The sequence below is a fragment of the Megalops cyprinoides genome, chromosome 20 (assembly GCF_013368585.1).
Source record: "Megalops cyprinoides isolate fMegCyp1 chromosome 20, fMegCyp1.pri, whole genome shotgun sequence".
NCBI classification, from domain to species: Eukaryota; Metazoa; Chordata; class Actinopteri; order Elopiformes; family Megalopidae; genus Megalops; species Megalops cyprinoides.
The window spans coordinates 8,430,506-8,447,955 of NC_050602.1; the positions used below are offsets into that span (position 1 = coordinate 8,430,506).

Genomic DNA, 17,450 nt, shown 5'->3' on the forward strand with positions numbered 1-17,450 from the left:
CCCGCGCACATGCGTATACACGGCTAGACACGCTCATGCACACAAACACACATACACCTGAACAAAATCATGCACTTGCATGCACACCTAGACACGCTCATGTGCACTCACAGCAGAACAGCACGTCTTTTGTTTTAAACATTTGTAGAAAAAAAAGACGCTAATGAAAAAGAATGGAGCACATGTATATGTCCTTCAGCTCCAACCTTGTCCCTCTGGGGGTTTGGTCTTTGGGGTGGTCTATGCTTTAGTCCCGTCCCCCTCTAGAGTCTCCTATACATTAGTCTCCAGGCCATTCATGTCGATGGAACAGTGGTCCTTGTCCCTGTCGATCCTCTTGTGCGGCGGCGATGGCTTCTTCTTCTCCACGGGCCGCACGCCCTCCTCCAGCTGGATGAGGCGGGCCACGTCGGGTGGGATGTGGTCTGCTCGGCTGCCTGGCGGGGGCTGGAAGCAGCCGTTCTTCTGGTAGGCCATCATCTGCTGGATGCTGATCATAGGCTTGGTCTCACAGATCAGGGGCACCTGTGGCAAAAGGAAAAGGCGGGGGGTGGGGTTCCATCACCTACACTGACATGGAAATTACCCCTGGATTACATGCCTGTGCTGTGAGTGTTGCAATTTATATGGTGTTGTTTACAGGTAAAGTGATTCTGAAAATGGGAATGCCTTGCCTGGAATGAAAGTTCATGTAAGCGCAAATAATCATTTTCCATCAAGCACCGACTCCACTGAAATGAAGCCCTGTGACTGTCAAACACTGCATGCATGTGTGCATCTTTCAGTGTTTATTAGCATGAGGTGTTGTGCTAAACACGGTGCTGTTAAAAGCTGAGCTGTGGGAGCAGATGAGAGTGCTCACCTCCTCTCCTTCTTTCACAAAATCTTTCCTGCAGATGTGCGCCATGATCCCTGTGGCCAGGGCGTCCCCCATCACGTTGACCATGGTCCTGAACCGGTCCCTGGAAGACACCCATTTTAGTGGATCCTCTGTCAGCCCAGTGACATCACTGTTATGTGTTGTGAATTGAAATGCAAATTTTCAAAAATGCATCTTTCCAGTTGGAGAAACTGGGGAGATGGGTACTGCATTTTATATAAGCACTGTTCAGCCAATGGGAGGAACATACTGTATGTAATGAGCCAGCAGGGGCATGTACTTACAGGGCCCAATCAACAGCAATGATGAGAGTGATGTCATCAGTAGGGAGCCCAACCGATGTTAACACAATAACCATGGTAACCAGGCCAGCCTGCGGAATCCCTGCCGCGCCAATACTGGCTGCAGTGGCTGTGATACTGGGAAAGACAGAAGTGAAAATAATATCTATTGCTGGAGGGATGTTAGCGTTTACCGGGTTGTCACAGCGAAAACACATGTATTTCTTCTGTCCAGGACAGATGCAAGATGCAGATGCAAGCTAAGGCAAGCCGCTGGCTCGGGGAAATTGTCATTTTAACAAGTCACTTTGACACCATTTCGTTGTGCATCATTGTGCCACAAGGATTTGGGCAGGTGTAGAGGGTATGACGGTGGCTGTTCTTAGCAGCAGAGATATCAGTACATAGCATTGCCTGGGAATTATACACTGTTTCTAGAAATAACCTGGAATCTAATGCACAGACTCTTTCCAGTTGCCTGTTAGGCACCCAGTTTCCTAATACTCCTGCTCTTTCAAGGTGCCTGTTAGGCACCAAGTTTCCGAGTGCTCTAGTTCTTTAAAGCTGTCTGCTAGGTGTACAGTGTCACACTGTCTCCGTTGGGGAGGAGAGCCACAGATGGAGCAGCAAATAACATCATGGGTCAAAAAAAAAAATCTGTCATGACTGGGACAGGCAAATGTTACAGGTCTCACAGGATTTAAAGTGAGATTACTGAACGGCAGCAGCCCGTGTGGACACAGAGTATCACACCAATTTGAGAGCTAAACAATTTTTCAAAACTTGTATGTCAGACGTTATGAGGGATTCATGCTTCTCCCTGGTGGCATCCAATTTCTGTTCATATCATATATCATATATCATGACAACGGACATTTGTCAAAATGGTTTAAAGGAAGCATTTAGCAGGCTATAATAAACTTTGGACATCAGAATGAATGGTCTGAATTTATACAGCATATGGAAGATGAATCCCAAATTAAGGCCTGAATAGGCAGTAATGTTACCTCCCACCTACAATCATGGTGCATTTCATCATGTTATATTCAAGTTTACGGAAAGGATCTCGCTCAGATTTTAGTGTCCTGATGTCCCAAACACTTACCTCAGGAGCAGGAGGCGTGAGGCGAGACTATGTCTGAGCACCATTAATTAGTCCACATTCATGATTTTTTTTTTTAAACACGGGTATGATCAACCATTAAGATAAAAACTTTGATTGCATAACCGTTCTGTTCAAAAGCAGAACTTGATGATGAATGCTGTGTACAAACATCCCCCTCTGCAATATTCAGCTTTGTGGGATTTGGAATGACAGCGTGCCAGAGCTTTGCTTTCATCGAGCACTTCATTAAAATGGAGCACAACCTAGGCAAGTGCTATAGCATCACAGTTTGGAGGCAACTTTATTTGATGTGCGTGCAAAAACACCTACAGAGGTCCTTGACGAGGAAGGAAATGTCAGTCAGTGATGCAGGAGTGTGGAGTATGTTGCAGAGGCATGTCAGAAAAACAGGCAAAATAATCTTATTTTTGGATGCTCAATTTTTATTACAGGAAATGCTACTTTTTATTTTAATCAAATTTAATCACTTTGTTGTACTTTTCCTTTACGTTTTTTCTCCAATTTGGAATCTGCTCATCTCACCATGGAAGCCTCTGCAGAGAGGTGAGTGAAACCGCAGTGAGCAAAATCCTCCGATCTACAAGTATGACACCTGGGGCCCAATTACCCACCCTTAACCCTGGCGAAACAAAGCCATTGTATTCTAGCTCTAAGTCAGCCAGTTTTGAATCCAGGTCCAGATTTGCTTAGAGCAAGTGCTTTAACAGAGTGAGCCACTCAGGAGCCCCTTAAATCATTGAAAGTAACTTTCTAACACATTATCATTTTTAATAAGTGAGGTGATGCGGCTTCAGTGCCTGCAGTCTTACCTGATGGTGATGATCTGCCCGAAGTCCAGCTCATAGTTGTTGACCTGGGCGATGAAGATGGCGGCCACAGCCTCGTAGAGCGCGGTGCCGTCCATGTTGATGGTGGCGCCGACGGGCAGCACGAAGCGGATGATTCGCCGGTCAATGTGGTTGTTCTCCAAGAGGCACTTGAAGGTGATAGGCAGCGTGGCGGAGCTGGGGAGACAATAGGAACCCCCCCACGCATGGTCAGCACCTCGCCATGAGGAACAGGGGCTTTGGCATGTCGACCCTAAGCGGATAGAACCCCCTCTCTAACTGTGACATCCGGTGAGTTCAAATCACCACCTCTGGTCAAAACTGTCCTGATATCTGTGAGGATGTGGTTATGCTTGTTATGTACAATGATACATAATAGGATTCCCACAAGCACATATGTGTCTTCTTAATACATCCTTCAATACTTCATGATTGTATTTACATTTACATTTATTCATTTGGCAGATGCTTTTATCCAAAGCAACTTACAAGTGAGGAAAAGTACAACACGAGCAAATAATGCATCCAATTGTTCTTTGAATATTTCTTACTTCCTACACACTGAATATTCTCTACCTAAAGATGTCACAGTGATACCTGTCATTTCATTCCTAATGCATTACTCAAGTCGGCTTGAATATTTTCACTTTTCAGAACCTTGTCACCTTGTCTCTTTATAACCTTGAAGCTTGTTTGCATGTGACATGTAAATATGTCATAGGTTTTCTTTTCAATATATGTCCATAATCAACATCTGTGTGTCATACATTTCAGCTGTGCTGGTGTCTTAGTTACATGATTGTACTTAATTAGAACATAAAAAATGCTACATGAAAATACAGTAAATACAGTAGACAAAATATGTCCAGTGTCCTGGAACAAAGAGTGGCATTGGGCATAGATACCTGTTCTTTTGAATCTCATATTTCCTATTCAAATTAGGGAGAGAAATTAATGGGGATTGATTACTAACCCAAGCACAAGTGACTGCACATGTTGATCATGTTGCTTTTGCTGGGTATTTACTGAGAGTGATCAGGTTAATGCCACTGGGTGCAAACAATGGCTCAACTCATTTTTCAGCTTGGTATGTCCCATAATACCTCTGGTGAACTGCATCTAATGCCTGATTCATGGATGCCACTGACAAAAAAATGTGGTCATTGGCTAGTTTAACGAACCGCAAAATATTAGTAAGTATTAGCCTCTGCAAAAGGAGACTTGGGCAATTTGACTGAGGTTTTGACGTTTTAAAAGGGATTACAACAGTGGACTACAGAAGTTATTTCACGCTGAGATCTGTCAGCAGAACAAGAGGGCAAGTGAGGAAATTAGTCACACTGACATTCCGGAGTTTTTAAAATGTAGGATAGTGTGACCATTTCACCTCGACTGTCTTAAGGAACTTTAGAGTCAGAAAAAGTGAAGGCTTCTGATGCTGAAACGGCCTTCACTGCCTTCAAACTGCCTCTCCACCTAGAACAGTTTTTTTTTACTGCAGTGCCTCATGAACAAGTTTACTAATTTAAACAAGGAGCCCACACCAGTCACATGATCCCACACTGCAACAATGTGATAACAGTACTTACATTCTTTTTGTAAAATGTTTTTAATTATAGAAAGAGCTTAGTTTGTAGTAAACAACTTTCACAAACTATTTCATTTCACAACGTGAAATAAAATATGCAATGGAGGTTATTGTTAAAAGATTAATTGCAACAGTAATGAGCAACGTCTGTTGGGTCAGTAATGAGTTCAGTGTGTTGTGTGAGCTTGAACTAATGGCTGGATATAATGCACTAGGCAGAAGAGTATTTGAAGAATGAGGTCATTTATTCTGGTGTGGAGATTGCTCATTCAGAAGATTAAAATCTCTTTTTTAAATTTTTTTGGCAGAGCTTTAGATTGAACAGATCTACTGCACTCACAAATTAAAACCCCAAACAGGTTTATATCAGTTCTCATCAAATTTCCTGCTCTATGCAAGGGTATTACAACCATGCGTGAGGTTACTGTTATTGTTGTCGTATGTGTCTGTAGAAAATGAGAACCTGTACACTTTGTTATATAGTGAGAAAATTAAAACTCGTAGGTTCATTCAGGATGCAGGTGTTAGTGTTTCCTGTGCTCAAATTTCATTAGATTGAAGCACAGTTAATGCGCACACCTTCAGTGTGTTGCTTCTTTTCAGCTTTGTAACAGAGTCCCTTCATATGGCACATTAAGAGACTTTGCATGTGCAAGCTACTGTTCAGCTGTGTGCATGTGTGTCTCTTATTTATGGTTTGGAGGGGTTGTGCAGATACAGCTGAGGTGTGGGTGCACCTGCATTCATGCCCACTGACATAGCAGAAGGACTTTACATTTAGTATGTGGCCAGCGAGATGAGGGGCGGGCTCTTTCCCTTAAGAATGTGGCCTGCAAGTTGAGGGGGTGGGGTCTTTACCTGGAGGTTGTGGCCAGCGAGCTAAGGGGGTGGGGTCTTTACCTGGAGGATGTGGCCAGTGAGCTGAGGGGGTGGGGTCTTTACCTAGAGGATGTGGCCAGCGAGTTGAGGGGGTGGGGTCTTTACCTGGAGGATGTGGCCAGCGAGCTGAGGGGTCGGAGTCTTTACCTTAAGAATGTGGACAGGGAGATGAGGGGTGGGGTCTTTACCTGGAGGATGTGGCCAGTGAGCTGAGGGGTGGGGTCTTTACCTGGAGGATGTGGCCAGTGAGATGAGCAGCGCCTGCAGGATGCCGCGGATGTAGACGATGGGGCTCTTCTTGGTGATGAAGAAGTACATGGCAGGCAGGATGAAGAGGCCGTGCAGCACCAGCCCCATCACCACGGTGATGGCGTAGAAGCCCAGCTTCTTACCCATGGCAGATGGGTCATCCATTTCCAGGATCTTCCCGGCGACCAGAAACACAATGCCGAAGGGGAAGTACCTAGGTGGGAAGAGTGGAGCTGAACATGAGCTGGACATCTCACCTTCCTGGAATATCTATATGCGCATCATATTATGGACAAACTGCAGTGCTTCTCACTACACTACAGGCAGCAGTAAGGCATAGTAGTAGAAGGAGTAAAGCTCACTTCCCAAAGGTTGCTGTTTCAATTCCCAGGTGGGCCACTACTGCTGTACCATTGAGAAAATTACATAACCCAAATTGCCTCAGTAAATAATCCAGCTGCATAAATGGATAATTTGTAAAAAAAAAAAATTCCTCTGGACAAGAGTGCCTACTAAAAGTGTCTGTTATGCAACCATAATGTAGTGTAGACTTTATACTGGTACCAATCATTGTGGTGTAGTGATCATAGCAGGAAAATTGCTTACCAGATAACAATGGCAACAATCTTCAGTACAGCTTCGTTCAAGCTCTGACAGAAGTTGACCAAGGCACTTCCATTCGGTCCCATTCTGCCAAGCATGATACCTGTGAATGATGTGCACCACATGTTACTCATGACAAACCACCACAAACACCTTTATCTAGCTATACTCAAACAGTTATCCAGGGTTGAAAAGGAGGCCCCTTGATGAAAGCCTTTGCCTTGTTCCATGGTCTAAATTCAACAGCTAAAAATGACTCTGGCTCCACTGGAAGAAAGACACTGAGCATGTGCGAGATCTCTGTACCCATGGTGGCGGAGAAGATGACTATCCCCAGGACGTTCATGCCCTCACTGGTACCGGGCAGTGTGCGGAAGACCACGTCGGGGGGCGGCGTCAGGTCCAGGGAGAAGTTCTGGATGTCTGTGCCGTTGTCGTCTTGGATGCCGTAGATGAACACCCGGCGGGTGGTGGTCTCCGTCAGGTCCTGGCTGACCGTGGGCCTGGGGGTCTTCATGATCGGCACGCTCCTTGTCCGGTACTGAGGGGCAAAAAATGGACAGAAGACCCGGGGTGGTAACACTGCGGGTGCTGCTTTGCTACGCAAGGAAGTTTCAGCCCTGCCGGCACAGCTTGCTGTCTCTGCTCATAAATACCCAGGCTGTTCCTCTGCCTGCAGAGTTATCACTACTACATGCACAGATAACCTATTTTATGCCCAGATTTTAGATTCTTTACATCCTCCTCACTTCCTTTCTAGGAGCTTCCCGTGGTGTTGGCATTCAAATGCTGCCTATGGCTGTATGGTTTTAGGCTACACCCTTTCAAGAATGTTCATAAGGAGTCAGCAAATCAGAACACTTGTAGTTTCACCAACGGCAGCAACAGACCTTTCAATGTCAAGCACACCAAGCTGACTATCTGGTCAACATGTTGAATATCTGTGCTACACTATCTAGAGCAAATAAGACGAATGGATGTCTGAAAGATTCACACTATTATTCATGGTTTTTGAGGAAATTCAGTTAGCCATGATAATGAATGTGTAAAGCTTTTACAGGGCTTGACTGAGAATAAGTGTTCCAGTTTTTTTCTTAGGAGTAATCATGCTGCACATCTTTGTACAATGATTTAATTATATGCTCTATGACTTTGTACACTAAGAATAATCTAATTACATAACAGAGTACATGAGTCTACACATGAGTGGAGACATTTAAATGAATCTATGAATTGTATAGAAATTATGCAACATGCTTTTGAAAAAATGTTGCCAGTATACGCAGAATTGTCTGCGCCATCGTCACCTGATTTCTCAAAGAAAGAAGGTTACATGCATTGTAACAATGCTTCCTCCATTTTGTTTAAAAACAATGAAGATCAACGCATCATCCAAGACTCACCTGTTGAAAAGTAGCTTGGACCAAGTTGGCTGGAAACATGTTGCTGCAAGAGAGAGGGGGGGGGGGGGGGGTCATACAGTGAACAGCTAATTCTTCAAAGAAATGTCACATACAATTGCAGCAGCACTCAAGTCAAGGTTGTGTCATACATCTTTTGTCCACACATCTTTATTGATATATGATTTACTCTGAGATCTGTGTGAACCAGGATGTGGGAGATACCCCCTGCCAGCATGCACTCAGCCAGAGGAGATGCAGAACAGCATGAATCAGTGCTAAGATTGGGGGAGGGGGCAAACTGTGTCACATAAGTATTTCTAAATCCAAGATTTAACAGGTTCTTAAAGGATTCTGGAGGGTATTTCACAGACTCAAAAGAGCTCTGATTTACGGCTAAATCACACATTTGGCAAATTTGACCGAATGTGTGATTTAGACCCAGTTTGGCGTTAATCTCAGCCTGTAAAACCCTCCCGAAATGGTATTTAGTTTCATGACAATCTCTTCATTAATTTCACGGGTGATGGGGGAAAGCGAATCCTTGTTTCTGCTCCGAAGCCTCATACGATTGGTTAGAAATCGAAGACCTCGTGCCCCATCCTTGGGCCCTGTCCAGGATGCGTGTTTCACAGAGTTCTGGCGGTCACACTTCCAGGAAGGGAGTAATCTCCCATTGGCTGGCTGCCGCAGAAGCGTGGAGAACTTGGCCCTGCGACTCTGCCCCTCTGCTGTGATTCGATCACAGGGGCTTGGCCGCTCCCTTGTGAGAGGTGACCCGGGCGTGCCACGCTTTTGTGCAACAGGTGGGACCTGAAAGCGAGCCGTAACCTCGAGCACCCCTAGCAAGCGTCTTATCTGTCATTTATAATAGGGCCTTTGACATAAGAAGCTAAACCTCATTACCTTGTCTGTGCAGCTAGGAGTGGCATTATGCAGAGAAGAGGGCTCTCAAAGCATGACCCTTGTATTTAACCTTTAACTTATGATAAACATACACACACATGTGCAGAAACATATACATGTGAACACACATACTCACACATGCATACACATGAATACACACACAAGCACATATGTGTGAACAAACACACACACGCATGCTTGCAGATATACATACACACAACGGCATACACAAACACTCAAATATTTGCACATACATGCACGAGCATAAACTATACGTGCTTGTTGACAACTGGAGACAACAGTATTTATCATTATTGTAATCTTAGTTTAGGGAGATTACTAAATTTAGCTGTATATTTTATTAATGCTTCTTTAAGTGTGGCTTCCACTGACAATGGGAAACAGCAGTATTGTGGCAAGCTGAGCCACAGTTTTGAATCTTGGTCCCAGCACTAACCGTATACTCTTGAGCAAGGTCTTCAAACCAACCCATTTAAGTAAAATGTGAAACTCTGAATAATATTCAACAAAAGTAAGCCCTGCAAAGCTTCTGGCTTAACCCAGGTAAAATCAAACTGACCAAGAGGTCCCGTTGTCAATACACTGACAAAACGGCAATGACTCATTGGATGTTCATTCTAATAATCCAAGCAAATGGAATCGCAACCAATGAGATGATCCAGGACATGGCCTGAGCGAACCTCACAGAGACAGAAAAGCAGACAGGTTTTTGACCGGGACGCTGTATGAAATGGGCCTGCTTGGAAAAATTAAGCTTCCTCCCTCCTCCCATAACAACAACACAAAAAAATACACTCGTTTATCCACAGTGGGTATAAGACTTAGGAACAGCAGGCTAATAGACTCTGTTTTCCGGGCCAGAACGGGACACTGACCTCAATGCGTCTAATTAAATCTGGGGATATTACACGCACGATGAGAGGAGGAGCCAAAGGAGATTTACAGGCAATCCGACGCACAGCTGTGCTCCAGGCGGGGGAGGGGAGAGGGAGAAAAAAAAAAAACAAAGAACAAAAAACCGCCAACCCAGCACGGTGTGCCTGATATGCATGTGCCCTCACCTCAGTCGCACCTCAGCTGATTTCCCTGCACTCAGTGTGGGCAGTGCTGACACACTGAATGCAGGCAGGGGATTGGCTGTTTCATTCCCAGCATGCAGTGCAGAGCATACACCTGACCAAGACCTGAGGGGGTTCCTGTTTCTTTAATCGTAATCGCACCCCTGTCTCTGTTGTCTGTAAGAGAATAAGGCCAGTCTGAACCAGTGAGCTGTGACTGTGACATATCTGACAGCCCCCACATTAATTCTAAAGTGCACTTCCTACTCTGAGCCACGGCATGCATGGATACCCATGGAGCTTTGCGGTCGCCGTCTTGGAAATGTGTTCCCATTTGAAACCGTTGTACCACAGTGGTACACAGTCCTGCCTGCGTAGCCAGTCAACGTGCCCCACTGACCCACTGAGGGACTGTGGAATCATTCCTCGGCTGGCCTCACGGGCAGCCAGTTCAAGGACACTCACCCCCATCCCCCTGCACGCTTAATTAGCTTAGCTTAACAGTTGAGACGCAGTTGTTCTTGAATGCCTAGAGCAAGTGTAACAGACTGGCCAACATTGCTCTGTTGTTTACTTCTAAACCAGTAACCGGCAAAACCTCAGAGAGGAGTCATAGCAGCGCTAACATACATTTAGAACAATGTTTCTCAATCCTACTCCTGGAGCCCCCCTGTCCTACACATCTTCTATCTATCCTTACTCCAAACACACCTGCTTGAAATTCGTGATTAAATCAGGTGTGCTCAGCTATTCAAAAGTGCCACTGATGAGTTCAGTCAGGTAGGCAGAGCAGGGAAAGATGGAAAACGTGCAGAGCGGGGGGGCAGGAGCAGGATTGAGAATCAGTGATTTAGAACAAGCAGCAAGAGCTGTATTGCATGCAGAAGCTAGAAAAAACCAACAAACACCTGAAGATAGTTTAGTGCTTGGAGGTTAATAGATGTCACCCTTTTAGTTTGAAATGATCATGTTTTTCCTATTTTATGTTCACTGCTTTCATCTGTCATTTCTGTTCACTAGTCTTTATGCCTGGCGGTAACTGTGTGCATCCTTCCAGCTGATACTGTCAATTCTGCATTAACACAAAAGATTAAAAGGGAAGCAGCAAGTCCATTTGGAGGATGACAAATTTCAAAGGTAACCTTTGATGTGTTGTTCAAAGTCTGCATTCCATTCATTTGAATTGTTTGGGCATCAAGAGGGGTTGTCTTCTTTTCTCCCCACTTCAGTTTTGAGAAAGTCTTTTCTGAGAAAGAGAGATTTTCTTCTGGAACCAATGAATGTGAAGAATGTAACCACGCTGTGCTGCAGCATAGTAACATAACTAACGTAACGTAACTAACGTACCTTCAACAGTGTGAATGAGGGGTTATTGATTCTGCCGAAGCTTGACATTTTATTCTCTTGTGCTGGTTTACAGAGGAGTAAAGGTTTTTTTTTGTGGCCCACCTACGTGTGACTACGAGATACAGGTATGTTCTGAAGAGGGAGGGAAGGAAGGAAGTGACCCAAGCCTCACAGACTACACCAACGTGAACATTAAGAGAAAGAGAATAAGTCTACTATTAAGAGGGCCTCCCCTGGCCTCTATATTTCACTTGGCAACAGCTGGTGGAAGAATCAAAACAAAGACAATATAAGCCATCACACAAGTTACATAATTTTCTTCTTTAATGGTTGTTGCATTTAGATCATGAGACATGCAGGATGGGCACTGAAGGGCTTATGGCTCATGTGGCAAAACAAGTTACTCTGCAGAGAGTACTTAAGAGCCAGGGTACTGAACTCTACAGGCATCCAGGGAGTACCGTACTGGAAATTTAGAATCAAAGCGCTCTCTGTGTGATAACATGACAAATGTCAGTTTTAAATAGTCATACAATTATGTATGGTACAATGGTGTATAGTCAGTTTGTTGTTCTTTTTTTGTGGCTAAAAGTGTCATGAAAAAGAAGACAATCAGAATGACGCACATGGGTAATTTCTCTGAATAGCCTGAGTTTGTATTGAGCAGAGGGAGATGATTTGAGTAAATCGGTGCACATTCCCAGAGCTGAAATGTCACGATATCAGGCATTTTCTTTACTTTTCTGAACTATTTATTTTGGAAATTGATCCAGTTGCATGCCACCTGTATTACAGAGGAAATTGTCAACAGCAAAAGGGAGTCAATAACTACTCTTGGGTTGACAATAGCTAGTCTTGACACTCCTGTGGAGACTACTGAGAGACTGGGAGACTACTCACACTGGCCAATTCCCTTTCACTACATTCTCTCTCCTTACATGTCACTAATGTCCCACCAACCAACCACCTGTTCACACAGACCGATTACCCCCTCTTTCCTCCAGAAAATCACATCTGACCTTCTCCCACTCATGTTCATGATCAACACCTCCTTCACCACCAGCTATGCTCCCTCTGCCTTCGAGCAATGATACACCGCTGCTCAAAAAATCATGTATCTTGTGATACACAGAACTACCTCCCGACCTTCCTCTTAAGGTCTTTCTCCAAAATCCTCTAATATGTTTTCAATCAATTGTCCCGTTTCCTTCTTCAGAACGATCTGCAGCACGCCAGCAATGCTAACGTCAAGGCTGGTTGCTTCACTGAAACAGCTTTTTTCTTTGGTAGAGGCTCTTCTCTCTGCAAAGCGGCCTTCCTCTCCTGTTTCCTGATCCTTCTACCTGCAGGACCTACCTGCTGCTTCTGACCTAGTGTATCATCATGTCTTCCTACCCACACTAGCAGTGATGGACATCTCAGGCACTGTTCTCAGCTGAGTTTTATATTAAGTCATTGCACACTGCTACTAAATCATCTGGAGACTCTGTTTCGACCTCTTGCAGCCTTTTGAATGGATTTCCCCAGTGCTCTGTACTTGGCCCCCTCCAATTTTCCTGTACATTACATCCCTTTGTTATGCTATTTCTTCCCACTGTTTTTCATTTCACACTTATGCTGATGACACTTGACTGTTCCTCTGCTTTTCCTCCTCTGTCACACAGCCCTCAATATGTATCTCAGTCTATTTTGCCTTGGTGATGCCCCAACCTGGATTATTAAGCATTTCTTCACACTCATACTGGCAGGGACTGAACTATTCTGCATCTCAAATTAATATGCTCTTACATTACTTAGTCATCAGAAAATTAGCTATTGTCCACTGACAAAACATGCTAAAGTAGTCAGTGATCTTTTAAACTGAAGCTGAAATTGTAACCATTGAATATACATGCGTAATTATGATGATCCTCTGCGTTCATTAACAAACTTACAAGCAACCACTCACTCTAATCGACTTCGTTTCATGCTCTGTAACTATGTGTGGAAAATGCATGTGTGAGCAATGTATTTAAAGGAAGCCAGTCATTGGTTAATAGTCGATAGCTGTTTATTTATCTCTGCACTTCATTACAGGTATGTGTGGCAGCTGAGATGTGCAATTCCTGGTTTGTCTTTGCGCTTAATTAATTTATTCTTCTGCAAATTCCTCTTCTACTTGCACTGACCAGCACCCTCATAGTAACCCTGCAAACATTCACCTTTAATATAATGGTCTGTGGAAAAAGACTTTTATGTCAGTGTGCAAAAGGAGACTAATTTTAAAATAAAGAAATTACTTTTTCCATTGTGTCTATTGTCATCTGACAGAAAACACAGTACCTTACAGGGATCTGTCTGAGTGTTAGCAATGTACTCATGGGAATAAGTTGTTTGCCTTCAAAATGGTGTTGCCACACTGTTGCTGTGGTCATTGCATTTCCCCATATAGTAAATAGCAACCTTTTTTTCCTCTTTGGGGCAGGAACTCCTTAAATGTGACATTCTGTAAACTGAGACCACTGTGAGCTTGCATATTGTAGTGTGGTTGCTTTTTTCCACATGCATGCAATACCACTCAGAGTTAAGAAACTATTCATATGATTTTGCATACGAAATCCACATCTTAGACAGATAGCGGGGCGTGGCCATCAGTGTACATCACCTGACAGAGGCGACGGGGCGTGTCTTACCGGATAAGGTCGAGCAGAGCGTCGGCGGAGCTCATGATGGGCTTCCCGCTGTCCTCCGAGTCCTCCTTCTGAGCCGCTCCCCCGGGGTGGATGATGGACACCATGACGATGCCCACCACCACTGCCACGAAGGTCGTCCACAGGTAGTAGGAGATGGTCATGATGCCCAGCCGGCTGGAGCACTTCGCGTCCAGAGCTGCCAATCCTGACATCAAGCTGGGAGGAGGAACAACAGAACAATGGGGTGAGGCCAGAGTAATCGAATTCAGATCAGGCTAGCAAAGCAAACAGTACAGTAAAATACAGGAGCAATAATATCAACAGCAAGAGGCCTCAGTGGTTTTACGGTGCTGTTCATGTTAATATTTTGGATTTAATTTTAATCTCGACAAAGATTCATGCTTACATTTATTTAATTTCATGCATATACTTGGGCTTCAGGACATAGTTCCTAAGTAAAATTCAAATACAAAGTCAAATGTGTTAGGAAAAGAACCCAGAAAAACCCAGAAAAAAACTGAAAACCCCCAGCTAATTGGGAAAAACGGGAAAATTAGTCCCTGACCTTAGGAAAAGGAGGTCTAGAGGTTTTGAAAAACTGTGGAATGGTATGACATGGACTCAACCAGCTACAGTATCACTGTATTTTATATACCTCATGTTGCAATACAAAGATTTTCTTGTATTATAGTGCCTTCCCCAAAACATACTGCGCGATTTATAAAGACATGGAGTCCTTTTTGATGTTTTGGTTGAAATGACAGCAAATGTAGCTTCAAACCAATACTTTGCTTCATACTTAATCTTTGGGCTTTTATAATCCTAGAAGCACATCTTAAAAACGTTAAATATACATGATTATGTCTGTGGTCTTCTACCCTCTTTCATGGGACTTTATTTGATGCATTTATTCAGGATAAGAGCATCCTCTAACTGACAAAATCTAAAAATGCAACATAATGGCTACTATTCAAAGGCACTGATTGGAGCAGATGAGGAGTGCTGTGAACACAGACAAAGCAAAATAATACACCCAAACTGTGGCAGTGCACTGGAGTGGTACGTCCAAGCAACCAAATGAAGCTTAGTTTGGTCAAGGTAATGAGCAGACAGCAAACATGCTGAATTACCATAAAATACAATTTGCAAATCCATGTGTAAAAAAACATACTTTTTCGAGCACTTTGCGACAATGCCATTGCAAAAATTAACAAATATATGCTGATTATTGACTCATTTACTAATTGATAAATAAAATACTTTCCAACCACTTGCCATACACTTTTATTTGAATATGACTACTACTAATAATGATGTTAGGGATGAGCTTTCCCCCATTAAAGTAACTGACCAAGAAAATGTCATTAGCAATGTTTGCTGAATGTGTCTGAATGTTTAAATGTTTGTTAGAGGACCTACAGTTGTCTGCTCAGCTTTCCATCTAAACAAATGACAAATCTGTATTCAGTCAGTTGCATTTCAATCAGGATAATTGTCTGCACATGTGGGGATGTGAAACTGAATGTGTCTGGTGGCTAGCCATTGGCCTAATTGGAAGTATATTAAACACAGGTGTGTGGGTGGAGAGTCAAGGCTGAGGGCTTGTTTCCTGGGGCTATGGCAAGGCTGCATCTGGCTTGCTTTGTTAGATTTTTATACATTGGAAAAATGTATAAAATTAAAATTATTGTTTGCATGACATGTACATGGCATTGCTCTTACCCAGAGTGACTTACAGAAGTGTAGCAACCAACAGTAGAAGTCTTTACATAACATATATATTTCAAAGTGCCATAGCAGGCATGGGGGGATGCTCTTACTTTGCAAATAATTGAGGGCATTGTATGAATGGGGATATTCATGAACTGTATGAGTGTAGGGTTAGTAAAACCGAGGTGTAGTTTGAACAGATGAGTTTTCAGTCTGCGGTGGAAGATAGAGAGTGTCTGACTGTCATGGAGAGCTCATTCCACCACTAAGGGGCCAGAGAAGAGAAGGGGTGTGGCTAAGATGGCTCATTTTTAAACTAACTATTTGTTTTCATAAATATTCTCCCTCTTGCGAATTGTATGCGTGGTGCAGCACCATCAAAGTCATTTCATACTGTGCTCAATTGACCCAATCTGACCAATCTGCAAAAGGGATGTTATGATTCACTTGTACTATCTAAATAATGCTGACATAAAAACACAAATCACTGCATTGCTTGTTTCTATTAAAGACTGAAAAATTGAATTGGCCAGTGGTATGAATAGGTTTCCTTGCTTTTAAGATAGAGCATTGCTAGCACCCAACTGCTGTGATGCGGCGCCTATACTGAGATTACTGTGACTATTGACTTCATTGATACTGACTTAACGGTCTTTGCACTTAACATAAATGAATGGAGAGCAGCATTTGGCCTACAGGCATGTCAGTCATTACCACTGATTATAAAATTAAATTGGTTAACTTGTATTTTGAAAATGTTGTTTATTACTGTCAGGGGGCTAACACCTGTTGTACGCGGCACTAGTGATAGGAATAATGGCTCTATGAAGGGAGCCGAATCTCATGGCTCCATTCCTTTCCTCATCGTTTCCTTTTAGGGGCTGGAAGTTACTAGGTTTATCTGCAAAATAATCATATTGTATTATGATACTCGTATTGCCAGACCTAATGTCATTGTGTATTTGTCCTTCACAGCGTAACCACCATGAAACAATCAGGAAGGAAAATATCTCCTCTGATCGGTTACGAACGTAACATCACTACGAGGCACCCTATGATTATTAGTGAGATTTTTTTTCTACAAACAGTAGTAGAACACATAAATTTGACTGACACAACCATTAACACTGTTTAATTTTTGATAAACGCAGGGTATGTTCACAGGATATGTTCAATTGATAAGGGGCTAATTGATAATACATCAATATGAATAACATAGAAATTATTGCTAATTATTTCTAAATGGAAAACCAATCATTGCATTATAGTGTTGTATCTAGAAATATTACTACTGCAATAAAAATTAAATGAAAGATTGAAAATTCCATCACATTTATAAGGACCTCCTGTGACAAGACAAGTTTATGCTATAATCATTTACATTTAGATATAATTTAAACATAATTGCCTACCAAGCTCTACATACCACACTTTCACTCTCCTTTATCACATATTGGTTTGGTAAATACAAAAACAAACAACCAACCACACACAGACAAACTAACAGGAAAAAAACAGTGATCTGTTGCTGTTGGTGAAACAGTGAGCTTCATGGGTAATCCTTCACAACCTGATGGAGTACTGGGATTTGTCCCATGTGATTCATTAAGAAAATGCTTGCTCCTCGCTTAATCTGGCTGTCATCAATTGACATCAACATGTCATTCGAAATCTGCATATGGACTTTCTACTGAAACCAATCATTCAGTGTTTGGCAGCCACAACTCAAAACTGTGAAGTCAGTTCACAGATAACCCCTTGTGCCTCCACAAAGACAACACAGGAGACAGTATTCTTTAAAATGCAGGACTGGCTCAGTATCCAAAAATACAATTCTCTGAAATGGCAAAAAATAGCATGGTCTCAGAAGAAATAAGTTCAACAGAAATGTAGCACTGCATGT

General features: G+C 43.0%; 1 protein-coding gene across 1 annotated transcript in view; it reads right to left on the reverse strand.

Moving 5' to 3' along the window:
* Positions 1 to 273: 273 nt before the first annotated feature.
* slc1a7a (solute carrier family 1 member 7a) overlaps positions 274 to 17,450 on the reverse strand; it is a 43,559-nt gene continuing 26,382 nt past the window's right edge. The window contains exons 3-11 of the mRNA XM_036554111.1: positions 13,838 to 14,053; positions 7,837 to 7,879; positions 6,740 to 6,974; positions 6,437 to 6,536; positions 5,811 to 6,044; positions 3,097 to 3,291; positions 1,165 to 1,299; positions 863 to 962; positions 274 to 525 (exon numbers count right to left, since the gene is read on the reverse strand). Of these exons, the coding sequence (XP_036410004.1) occupies positions 274 to 525; positions 863 to 962; positions 1,165 to 1,299; positions 3,097 to 3,291; positions 5,811 to 6,044; positions 6,437 to 6,536; positions 6,740 to 6,974; positions 7,837 to 7,879; positions 13,838 to 14,053 (1,510 nt within the window). The remainder of the gene's footprint in view (positions 526 to 862; positions 963 to 1,164; positions 1,300 to 3,096; positions 3,292 to 5,810; positions 6,045 to 6,436; positions 6,537 to 6,739; positions 6,975 to 7,836; positions 7,880 to 13,837; positions 14,054 to 17,450) is intronic.